We start from the raw sequence: 12806 nt of genomic DNA, 5'->3' as shown, positions 1-12806 counted from the left end.
GTTCAAACTCTAAAATGAAATTCTCGATTATCAGGAGCAAAAAAGATTGATTCCTGAGACAGTAAAGAAAGGACAGCCCATCCCAGCAAGGACAGTACAGGCTGAGGCATGAGAGTAAACAAATGTCTCAGGATAACAATGGCTTTGAATGAGGACAGAGGTCACCATGTAAAATCTTTAAGAAACAAACCAAGAGTCTGTGATGAGAAGTCTGTCATTCATGAAAAGCTGTTAATAGCTCCCAAAAGTTCCAGGTCCATTTTGTAGTACTTTTGTGAAAGCTTCATAGGATATCCTAATCCAATTTAGTGACATCTGTCAAGTCCTGACATCAAAGAATCTGAAATGCAGATGCAGTCTCTCTAGGGGCCAGCTAAACAGTGACAAAGTTAGTACCCCCAGTAACAATAAGGAAAAACACGGGTCAAGGGCACTATCCAGTTACTATGGTAATTGTATCTGCTTAAATATTAAGCAGCTCGATGGCAAGAAAGATACCCAGTTCTACAAAGAAAAGGAGATCCTTAATTTCAGCAGTTCTTGTAGCTCATAAAAACTGAGTCACTATTGTACCAAACACTATGCAAAGTCACAGGATAATCGGGCACAAACTGGGGAGTATCAGTTTTTCTCAGTCTGCGAAAATCCTTTAAAACTTAAACCAGGAATATATTCTAGAGCGCTCTCTTCCAGGCCATGAGAAGCAGCACTTCAGTGGGACAGTGGCAGGTGGAGAAGCACATACTCTAGGTGTGTTTTGACATATTCCAAAATTAGAATATCTGTTTTTACAATCTATGACAACACAAATCAAAACATTATCAGCAAAAGCATTTTGAAATTCATTCCAACATAAAAATTGAGATTAATCCAGAGTTTAGTATGATGAATCAAATGGAACAGAGGGACTCTTACCAATATCTGTAATCATCTAAAGCACAAGATGAATGCAGTGTTTGGGTGTAGTTTAGTTTAGTTTCTTGAAGGGGGTGTCAAAATGATTCCCAAAGGACAATGCCATTTCCAGTTATTTATCAGAGCAAATGAGGGTTTTCATTCATTTTTTGGCACAGGGGTTAGATGAAATTACTGAGTGAGGGGCAAAAGAATGTTTCATGCTCTGCTGCCCTAACATAATAGCACAGGCTTCCTTGGTAGCACTGCGATCTTGGGATGAAACAAATTAGAACAAAAAGTAATACTTCAGCATCAATACTCCTTTAAAGTTTTCTTCACTTTTAATTTTAGCCCATACCCAATATTCATGCATTATGAACATCAAAACTTCAAAGGAGCTCATGAATTCCCTTAGTCAGAAAGCAAACTGAATTTTGTAAAACACTAAGTAAAATTACCATTTATCTAGAGCAAAGACTCTTAGCTCTGACTGTACACCATTTTTAAAAATAGTGACCCCTAAGATCCTGGCACAACTGGTGGGGGATACAATCCAGGCAACAATGTATCTTTATTTTATGATCTTTCCAGGGGAGTCTACAGTAACCTGGTTTGAAAACCACTAAAATAATTTATCTGGTATGTACATACACAAACTAGATCTCAATAAAATAAAATAAAATAAAAAATGGAAATATCTGCAGCATAAAGATGTTTAAGTTTACATTTAAAACTTCAAATGTTAAATTCTTTCAATGTTACTGATGGCTTTCTCCATCTGTCAGAGTCTCCACTTCACTGTCACTCAAGGTGACATCAGTTTCTGCATAGTCACTGTCCGTCAAGGTAACAACAATTTCTGCATAGGCAGTGACCTGGGGAGTGGAGGAAGCTTCCTCGATTTCATCGATATGTGCTAGAAACAAAAGGAAAAAACTTGTAAAGGGCATCTGCTTGTCAACTAATTGATAGGCAAAATGTTTTACGTTGAGGACTATGAAATTCATTACAAACATAAAAATCCTACTTGTCTACATGAAAATTTCTAAAAAACAGCTCAATGCACATAGTGAAAGCAATACTTACTCTCTTAATCTGTACATCTTCACATATTTCCTCTTGTATGATTTTTGTTTACAAATTTAATAGTTTCCATAAGAATTTGTATGATCCCATATAGTGATATCAATCCTGCAATTTCTAAAGGTGTTAAGATCTTATGTGTTCGTATTTTTTAAGATATTAACCCTTTAATTCTAAAATAGGGTACATTTGTTGTGTTTTTTTTCCAAAGTTATTTTTAACAAAATGATATGTAATTCTTCTAAGCAATACACAACAACTTTTCAGTTTTATGCTATGAAATCTGTAATATCTGGGGTATGTGTTCTTTTCCAAATTACTGTAAGTTTGGAAAGTGCTTCCGTATTTGGTCGATGGATATATATTATGTTTGGTTCAGTATGTTTCCTTAATTATTTCCTTCATCTAGAACTAATTTTTGTTTTATGGTATCAGATAAGATTATAAATAGAATCTAGTCTTGTCCGTCCATGGCTAACTGGCTATCACCAAACCACTTATTGAAAAACCCTTTCTTTTCCCTCATTAGGTTTTGGTACCTCCCTTAAATATTCTTACATGTTTTAGAGTACATTTTGAAGCCATCTATTCATCTCCTTTGATAAAGAATGTGTCAGGGTGATTCTTTTTTTTTTACATAGCTTTTCTGAGATTTAACTTTCTACTTTAAAATTCACATTTTTTTTGTCTTAAAGAGATATTTCTACACCCATGCTCTTGGCCAAGAGATCAAAGCAACCCAAATTCCCTTCAATGGATAAATGATTTAGAAAAATATGGTATATGCACACAATGGAATTTACCCAAAGGAAACAAGTTCTCAGACATATGCACCCCTATGTTTATTGCAGCACTGTTTATAATAGCCAAGATGTGGAAGCCCTAAGTGTCCACCGTAGATGAATGGATACATAAGATGTGGTACATATACACAATGAAATACTACTCAGCCATAAGAAACAAATCAATTCTACCATTTACAACAACATGGATGGAGCTAGAGTGAAATGCTCAGTGAAATAAGTCAGCCAGAGAAAGACAAAGCAAATGATTTCCCTCATTTCTGGAGTACAGCAATGAAGCAAAACTGAAGGAACAAGATAGCAGACTCAGAGACTCCAAGAAGGGACTAGTAGTTACCAAAGGGGAGGGATGTGGGAGGGTGGGTGGGAAGGGAGGGAGAAGGGGATTGCGGGGCATCATGATTAGTGCACATGGTGTGTATGGTGTCACGGGGAAGACAGTGCAGCTCAGAGAGGACAAATAGGGACTCTGTGGCATCTTACTACACTGACGGACAGTGAGTGGAATGAGGTATGGGGGGGACTCGATAATAAGGGTGAATGTAATAACCACATTGTTTTTCTTGTGAAAACTTCGTAAGAGTGTATATCAATGATAACTTTAAAAGAAAAAAATAAATTAGTTTTTTCAAATAAACAGTATTAACCATTTAAGTCAGTCAGACTGGCTTTCTGTTGTCTGTACTTAAAAAATGCCATTTCAGTTCTTCACAGCAAAGTTAAAGTATGACAATAATATTACAAACTAAATTAACAGGAAAGTATGAGGATCGATTAAACTACCACTTGTCAAAATATTTTTTGTCCAAGAAGATAACGGCCAAGTAATGAAACAATAACCAGAAAGCATTGTAGGCACAATTTGCAAACCTCAGTTTATGTATCAGTTTATGGTATCAATTAAAAAATAAGATTAGGATATTTGACAACTTCCTTGTAGTCTAATAATATACTACCAGTAAGCAAGAGTAGGAGTTTCTAACATATTAAGATATTTCATTTTATCAAATTCTCCTCATAGTTGTGCACTGCTGCTACTCCAGCTTACCATCCTCATCATCGTCGGCAGTGAGGTCCACAACCTCTGCTGGATTCGGCCTGAAACGCTGCATCGCAGTGGAAGCCCTGCTGTGGGTGCTTGGCTCCTGTTGCCGACTAGTCTGGGGGCTTGGATTTTGGCTCCAGGGGTATCTCGAGTGTCCAAGCGTTGAAGGAGACCTTAAATGACATCAATATTAAATTAGTAAATATAACAAAGAACAAAAATTTTAGTTACCCAAGAAATCATAAGCCTTTCTTACAAAATACACTGTAAAGTCCTTCATGCAAGGTATCTCCATAGAGATAATGTAACAGAATTCAAAATTATGACTAGCACAGTGCCCAGCACTTAAAAAGCATGCTCTCCCTACTTTACTAGTAATCATCTCAGCTCCTGCAGGAACCCTTCTGGCTGCCCCGGTGGGCCTGGGTGCACAAGGGTCCCTTTCAGGCTCTCCTGTGTCTTTGGGCATCAGGAGGAATCTCCCTCTTCACATCCATTGATAAGGTATAGGGTTTGTTATATTCAGGAGTCCATTGAGAAGTCGGAAGCTTTAACAAAGGCCTAGGAGACATAATTGGATATTTACAAGACTGTCAGTGTATTTTATCACTGAAGAGTTCACACTACTTCACTGAAGAGTTCTCAGATTCCACTGACAACATCCCTATAATAGGGCAAAATGGCCTTTTCCTCATCAGGATATAAAATTGCTGTAATGAGTCATTTCACTGTTCTTATAAAACATTTTTCTCTACCCATATACCAGATTTTTACAAATACAGTAAAGATCACAGAACATAAGCCTACTTGAAAACTTCTATAACCCAAGAACTGGTCTTACTGCATTATCTTCCTACCTTCAGCAACATATTTGATCAAAATCAAATAATGTCTTCAAAACCTACTATGGTGAAAATAGATAAAAGGATTAGAATTTGAAAGACTTTTATTCATCAAAGTGTTTTTTCTCCTGGTATCACTTTTTTTTGGTATCATTAATCTACAATTACATGAAGAACATTATGTTTACTAGGCTCCCCCTTTCACCAAGAAACATTCAAGGATACTGAGTGATAAACAGGAAAGGTGATTTTCCACTTGTAAGTGGATTGCTGACAAAAAGGAGTAAATAGCCAAGCAAAATTAAGTGTCATTCATTTGTACTAAAAAGATCTCGGCTCTGTCTTAAAGTCTACCCTTGACTAGTTATATAACCCTGGGCAAGTCACTTAATACTTAAAACTCCTTAAGACTGTTTCTCATCTATGAAATTGGGATAAGAGTAGTATCTACCTCGCAAAACTGCTTTAAGAATTAAATGAGAGTGCAGAGCAGAGTACATATCATAATGGCTATTAATAATTAATAATAAATGAATTTTCCTTTTCTGGAGCAGTTACATACATTAGGCATATAATATTTAAGACCTTCTCTTATGCCTAGAAATGAATGAAATTACCTTAGAGTCAAAGAAAGACATAAAAATCAACTGTTCCTACAGAACTTAAAAGTACAGACATAAAGGACTAATTTTCTTTTGCACAAAAACTATGAAAGCAAATGACTCTATAAAAAGTTTCAATCAAAACGTAAGTTGGTCACAGGGATGTTAGTACAACATGGAGAATACAGTCAGTGATTCTGTAACATCTTCCTGTGTTGACATATAGTAACTGCATTAGTGCTGGGTGAGGATTTAATGTGGTAACACATTTGAAATTAATGTAAGACTGTTTCTATCAACAATGCTTCAAAAAAATTGTGATCGAATATATTAAAGTATTATCCAGTTACCTTAATTTCCATTTCTTCAACTGCTAGTTGGAGTTTTAAAAACATAAAAAAGAATAAAGCAAATAACTCTATAGAATCTTCTCTAATATGAAGGATTGGAGTTTGGGGAGCTGGGTATTTCAGCTCCATAATTTCTAGTACTAGACATTCTACTGTTGGAAAAAATAAATCTCTCTCAAATAATAGGTTTCTGTTACTCAATGAAGTTAATTATACTGTTTGTCTTGTTTATAGTATTCTAAAATCCCTAAGTATTAGTCATCAAAGAGAAACACATCTAACTAACATCTATTTAAGTGTCATTCATTTGTACTAAACTGGGTGGAGTTTTTAATATACTGTAGAGAGTCTGCTGCTTTAACCATGCTTATGGCATCAGAATGGCCAGTAGCAAATGGAGGGTGTATCTGTCCTGGCAAGCCTGAGGAGTACGTGGCAGTCAGTTTCAGCTGCTTAGGAAGGCAAATCATAGGGCACACCACACAAATGTCTAACATTTCTCCTGTGGAAGCCTGGACTGTGTAATTTGTCCCAACATGAAATATAAAATATAAAGACATTGTTAATGATCAATTGCACATAATATATACTATAAAAAAATCTAAAAGACTCAACCAAAAAAGACCTGTGTGCAACAAACTCCAAAATGTACAGGATGTAAAAGACAGTCCTCCTAAGTGGAAAGACACCTCATTTACGGATGAGCAAAGACTCCAAACTGGCTCTTTTACCAATAAAATGCCATAGTTTTAAAAAAATATATAAAAGGTAAATAAATACCACCACCATGGACATGTCAGGCCTTTAAAAACATTTTAAAACACTGTTATTTTTCAGATAGTCTGAATACAGAAACCTAAACATTAATTCAAATTCATATTGTTTGCATTTATTTTCTCATTTAGTTCACTGGAACTTTCAAAATAAGGAACAAGTTTTGTGTAGAACTGAGCAGGACAGAAGTGAAAGGGAAAATTTGAACTCAGGTGTTTTTTCCTTTTTTTTAATCAATCTTTGATTTTTACAAGAAAGGTAAAATTACCATATACTCTAAAACTGCTAAAAAATGCTTTTAAATGAGGTAGATCCTGTACCAACTAATAGAAAGTACAGATAATTTTTTTAAAGAATATTGCAAATAAATGTTATAATAGGATTCTTTTTTGTAAAACAACTTATGTTTATATACGATGGGGACCAACAAAACATATCCTTAGTTTGGGATTGAAATTATAGGGTAGAAATTGACAGCACTGGGTTGAGAGCTTTCATCTTTTGCATTACAGGTTTCTGTATAGTTTGACTTTTTTAGAAAGCAATCATTTACCACTCACTTAAAATCAAAGTACAAGAATTTCTTAAAGGTATTAAAAATGAGAGCGGATTATACTTTCTTTTTTTCACTAGGACCCAACTTTGTTAGTATACAAATCAAATGCATGCTAGTATGACTTTTACGGGCATCTTGGTGAGGCATGAAATTCCTCCTTAGTAACTAGAAATGACCAGCAGTCTGAAAAGTGTCAATACTTTTTGAAAGAAGAGGGAAGCTTAATGAAAGAAGAGGGAAGAAACTGACAGATGGCATCTGACTGTTGTCCAGTTTGAATGGACTTGTCAAATTTGAGAGTTGAAGGCATGTTGTTTCTGAACTTACTTAAATTTCATTCAACTGTTTCACAAAATCTTTCATCACCATAATTAGTGTTGCTGGCTTAACTGAAAAGTGTCCATACAAAGTAACAAACCTGGGTTAATTGGAAAGTGTCAATACAAAGTAACAAACCAATACAAGGGAAACAAACCTCCGCAAGCTATCGTTCTTGATCCTTAAGTAATCAATTAGCCAACACTGAAAGCTTCATGTTTACAAACTACTCTCAGAGAGGAGTTCCTGCAACCTCCAGCTTCCACAAGTGAATGTCAGCTGAACCGGCTTGAGGCTCCCTCCTCGAGATTGGAACTCAGGACTTGAGAGTTCTCTTTTCTTAAAGAGACAGAGCCAACTTAAAGATTCACATTTATAAAAATTTTTATTTACTTTAATTTTGATATCATTAATGTACAATTACTTGAAAAACATTATGGTTACTAGATTCCCCCTATTATCAAGTCCCCACCACATACCCTATTACAGTCACTGTCCATCAGCATAGTAAGATGCTATAGAATCATTACTTGTCTTCTCTGTATATACTGCCTTCTCCATGCCACCCCCCCCTACATTATGCGTGCTAATAGTAATGCCCCATTTTCCCTCTTATCCCTCCCTTCCCACCCATCCTCCCCCATCCCTTTCCCTTTGGTAACTGTTAGTCCATTCTTGGGTTCTGTGAGTCTGCTGCTGTTCTGTTCCTACAGTTTTTTCTTTGTTGTTATACTCCACAGATGAGTGAAATCATTTGATACTTGTCTTTCTCCACCTGGTTTGTTTGACTGAGCATAATACCCTCTAGCTCCATCCATGTTGTTGCAAATGGTAGGATTTGTTTTCTTCTTATGGTTGAATAATATTCCATTGTGTATATGTACCACATCTTTATCCATTTGTCTACTGATGGACACTTAGGTTCCTTCCATTTCTTGGCTATTGTAGATAGTGCTGCTATAAACAAAAGGGTGCATATGTCTTTTTTATTTTGAACTCTCTTTCAGGCAGATTGGTGAGTTCAGTTTCATTTGGGCCTTTTTCTGGGGTTTGTGAGATTTTGGTGTGAACTGTGTTCTTTTGACATTTACTATTTCTGTGATGTGCCCACTAGTGCCCAGAGGCTCCAGTCTCTGGAGCGGCTCAGCCCATAGAGTGAGGTTAGAGGCCAGAGGGGAGCGGAGCTGCTGCCTGGGGGTAGGAGAGATCTGTTTCCTGATTCCTGTCTGCGCTGCCTGTCTCCGGTGTCAGAGCCAGTGGGCGGAGCACACAGGTGTAAGCCTCTGTGCTGGGCATCTCTAGGTGTGGTGGGCAGGGCCTCCCTCTGGCTGGCCTGCCGCCAGCACAGTGGCTGCCGGTTTCTGAACAGCCGCAGGCTAGGAAGGAGGCGCAGCAGGGTGCATGTCACAGTGGGGGGCCTCTGAGCTGAGCAGGCAGCCAGAGGGATGGAGCGGCTGAAGCTCCCCAAAGTTCCCAACCTGCTGGGCAGCAGGCGCAGACAAGCTCATCCAGCTCTCCCCTCCCCCTGCGCAGCAAGCTCCGTGCGAACCCTGCCCCTTCGGCAGCCCTCTCGCTGCAAGGAAGCCTCTCATTCCGCCTGCCTTTCCCGTGACCCAGAGCGGCCGGGTGGGGATCCCGTCCTCTACAAACGGCCAGAATGTTAAGTCTCTCAAGGACTCCGCCTGTCCGAGCTGCCCATCCTCCAGAGCACCGCGCAAGGTAGGTTTCTGCTCACAAAGCAGAGCCCCGGGGCCAGGTGTTCAGCAGTGCCAGGCCTCCACCCCCTCCCGCTACCTGATTCTCCTCCTCCTGCTGGTGAGCTGGGTCGGGGGAAGGGCTCGGGTCCCGCCAGATCAAGGCCTTCATTCGTTTCCCTGTTGGGTGAGGTCCGCTCTGTTCATGACGTCTGTGTGCAGTCTGGTGCAGCCTTCTTTCTTGTTGCTGTTTTAGGGTTAGTTGCATGAATTAACTACATTCTCATGCTATTTGTGGTTTGGGGAGGAGTTCTCCGTCTCACCTCTCATACCACCATCTTGAATCTTGAACTTCTCTGTGCATATTTAAGAGTTTATGATTTTTCCAGATTACAAAAGCAACATACGAAAAATATAAAAAATTTAAAGGTCATGTGTATATAATTATCTTACAGATAACTTGGTAATATTTTAGTGCAAGTATATACATAAATCTATAAAGAAACCTTTCCCTTCAATAAAATTTGGATATTTTTAATTATATTCTGTTCATATTTATATTTTGTTTTTCAATTAATATTAACAATGTTTATGTTATTTCAAACTGTGTAAATGTAGTTTAAATAGATAATTTGTTATGTGGATATAGGAGAATTTACCTAATCATTTCCCCTGATTGTGGTGGTGGGAAGTTATCTTGATGGTTTTGTGGCCTCCAAAGATACTGTCCTAGAAGACATAAACAGACCCACAGACCAAATTAGGCTGTTTAAATTGGCTTAATAAATAATTCAAACACCCTAAGAAGCAAGGGAAAGAAGACAGAATAGGTGAATATATTTGGATCCTGGCTTGGGCAGCATTCACATAGCCTGTCTCTTTCTCTCTGCCTCCACACCATTCCCTGCTGATGATGAGGACCAGATCTGAGAATGGGCTTCTGGACTCGGGAGATGGAAGGGGCCTGGAGCCCATACACACATGCTCTGTTGGAGAAGTTCAGGGACAAGCATGCCTGGCCATAGGTCTCTTGTCAAAGCCCCTCTTGGGTATCAAGAGCTTGTCTTCTCCTGTCTCAGGCAGACACTTTGATCCAGAATGGGTACCAGCAGTGGGTGGCCAATTTTGGGTGCTCATGAGTACTAGGTGACCACTTGGTTCTTTGATGTTTTCCTATCTATGTTTAGACCATATGTGTTCTACTTCATTTGTAACTAACATGTCTTACAAGCTCCATGCTTGTTTACTCTCTGTATTTGACATGTCCTAAGTTCCATCCATCCAGTTGTTTTGTTCTGTAGAGCAGAACTGAGGATTATTAAATGGCGTAGCCAACACATATGGTACTTGTTTCCAATTTTTCTTGATTATAGATAATTCTTTGGACACATGTGAACAAAAACCTTTTTCAGTACTTCAGGATGGATTACTAGAGGTGGAAATACATGGGCTGAAGCAAGATTTTTAGGGCTTTTAACACAGACTGTCCAGCTACTACTGAAGAGGCAGGTAGGGGAGAATGCTAACTGCAGCTTCACACTTAGTTGGTTTCTTCTCGCCTATCCCATGGGTGTGTAGGCAAGCATGTGTGTGTGTGTGTGTGTGTGTGTGTATCTGAATATAATTATTTTAAAGTACAAGTGATAGCATACCACATTTACTTTTTAGTATTTTGCTCTATATTTTGTCAGTTTTTGCATGTAAGTACATATAGAACAGCCCATTTTTAAAAATGGCTTCTTGGTATTCTGTCATGTGTACACACCATAACTTATTTGCCAAGACCTATATCGATAGACATTTTTTGGACCCTAATACTTTGTTATCCTTAAAGACTATCTGTGAACAAATAGCATTTTGCATATATGTGGAATTATAAGATTACTTCTTAAAAGTAAAGTTGCTGGGCAAAAGGAATATGAATGAAAAAAACTGATATATTTTGCTAAATTTCTCTGTGGAGGAAGGTTTAAGAGAAGTCTTGTTTGCCCACCCCTGTGTTCAAACTGTTACAGTTTTTGATCTTTGTCTTTACAAAAAATGACAGAGTATTGTTTTAATTTGCATTTCTCTTATAAGTGGGGTTGAGTGTCTCTTACTTATTGAAGAAGTGTCTTTTTACCTGACAGTTATTCATACTTTTGTGCCCTGTTATTTATTATTTATTTCTTTTAATTTTGGTATCATTAATCTACAATTACATGAGGAACATTATATTTACTAGACTCTCCCCATCTCCAAGTCTCCCCCACATACCCCATTACAGTCACTGTCCATCAGCATATTAAGATGCTATGGAGTGACTACTTGTCTTCTCTGTGTTGTACAGCCCTCCCCGTGCCCACCCCCACTACATTATGTCTGCTAATAGTAATGTCTCCTATTTTTCCCCCTTATCCCTCCCTTAACACTCATCCTCTCCAGTCCCTTTCCCTTTGGTAACTGTTAGTCCATTCTTGGGTTCTGTGAGTCTGTTGCTGTTTTGTTCTTAGTTTTTTCTTTGTTGTTATACTCCACAGATGAGTGAAATCATTTGATACTTGTCTTTCTCCACCTGGCTTATTTGACTGAGCATAATACTCTCTAGCTCCATCCATGTTGTTGCAAATGGTAGGATTTGTTTTCTTCTTATGGTTGAATAATATTCCATTGTGTATATGTACCACATCTTCTTTATCTGTTCATCTACTGATAGACACTTAGGTTCCTTCCATTTCTTGGCTACTGTAAATAGTGCTGCAATAAACTTAGGGGTGCATATGTCTTTTTCAAACAGGGCTGCTGCATTCTTAGGGTAAATTCCTAGGAGTGGAATTCCTGGGTCAAATGGTGTTTCTATTTTTAGTTTTTTGAGGAACCTCCATACTGCTTTTCAGAATGGTTGAACTAATTTACATTCCCACCAGCAATGCAGGAGGGTTCCCCTTTCTCCACACCCTCACCAACATTTGTTGTTGTTTGTCCTTTGGATGGTGGTGATCCTTACTGGTGTGAGGTGATACCTCATTGTGCATTGATGTACAATCTTATGAAGGTTTCACATGAGTAATATTGTGGTTTCAACATTCACCCATATTATCAAGTCCTCCCCCACCCCATGTCAATCCCTATCCATCAGCGCAGTAAGATGCTATAGAGTCATTACTTGTCTTCTCTTCAGGAGTGTTTTAAAGTTTTCTTTGTATACATTCTGTGCATTTTAAGTTTATTCTTCCATATATTTTTCTTTTATTTAGGTACTTTTGCCAGGAAGGTCTTTACTCTCATGTGTTTTCTGACTGTTTATGTATCTATATGAAATCTGTTGACTTTTCTCAATTGTGTAGCCTCCAACTCTTATTGTGTAGTACTTCTAGTTGGTTGTTTTGAGGTCGTCCAGGGATACAGTCATGTTGTATCTGTTAGCTCTATGCCACATTTAGTAGTTCAGAGCCCTGAACGTTTAGTATTGATCATGAGTTTGTCCGTTCTTCTGGTCTTGACTGGGCTCTTGTCCATAGTTTGGGGCTGCCTGGAGGTAGGCTGGCTTAGGATGGCATTGGCTGAGAGGAGCTGTGCTGTTCTCGTGTCCTTTACTTTTTACTACCCCAGCAGACTAGACTGGGCATGTTCTTAAATCAGCTCTATCATGTTCCCATGGGGCTGTAGAGGAGCAAGAGGAAGGAGAATGCACAGGGACCTTTTCAAGCCTTTATTTTTTCCCTCAAGTCTACAAATGTCTTAATGGCCCAGGCAAGTCATATGGCCAAGCCCAGATTCAAGAGGTAGGGAAATAGACTTTGCCTCTTTATGTGAACTGCAGTGTCAAAGGGCAGGGATCAAGGAGAGGTCAAGCATGGGGG

At 38.4% G+C, this 12806-nt stretch overlaps 2 protein-coding genes across 3 annotated transcripts in view; one reads left to right on the top strand and one right to left on the bottom strand.

Annotated features, from left to right (window-relative positions):
* The window catches only part of LOC140849928 (E3 ubiquitin-protein ligase Arkadia-like), a 33762-nt gene extending 29832 nt beyond the window's left edge, over nt 1–3930 (bottom strand). The window contains exon 1 of one of the 2 annotated variants that reach the window (XR_012132343.1): nt 3832–3881. Coding sequence is in view for 1 of the 2 variants with exons in the window: in XM_073238932.1 (XP_073095033.1) it covers nt 3832–3843 (12 nt within the window). In the remaining variant the exon portion in view is untranslated. Of the gene's footprint in view, nt 1–3831 lie in introns of both variants that reach the window. The other variant, XM_073238932.1, reaches the window with a different exon arrangement.
* LOC140844008 (uncharacterized) overlaps nt 1–12806 on the top strand; it is a 106979-nt gene that overhangs the window by 48722 nt on the left and 45451 nt on the right. Inside the window, exon 3 of the mRNA XM_073214885.1 lies at nt 8804–8989. Within this exon, the coding sequence (XP_073070986.1) occupies nt 8804–8989 (186 nt within the window). The remainder of the gene's footprint in view (nt 1–8803; nt 8990–12806) is intronic.

The sequence above is a fragment of the Manis javanica genome, chromosome 1, assembly GCF_040802235.1.
Source record: "Manis javanica isolate MJ-LG chromosome 1, MJ_LKY, whole genome shotgun sequence".
Taxonomy (NCBI): Eukaryota; Metazoa; Chordata; class Mammalia; order Pholidota; family Manidae; genus Manis; species Manis javanica.
Note: the sequence above shows the minus strand (reverse complement) of the source record. Positions and strands in the feature narration are given on the sequence as shown.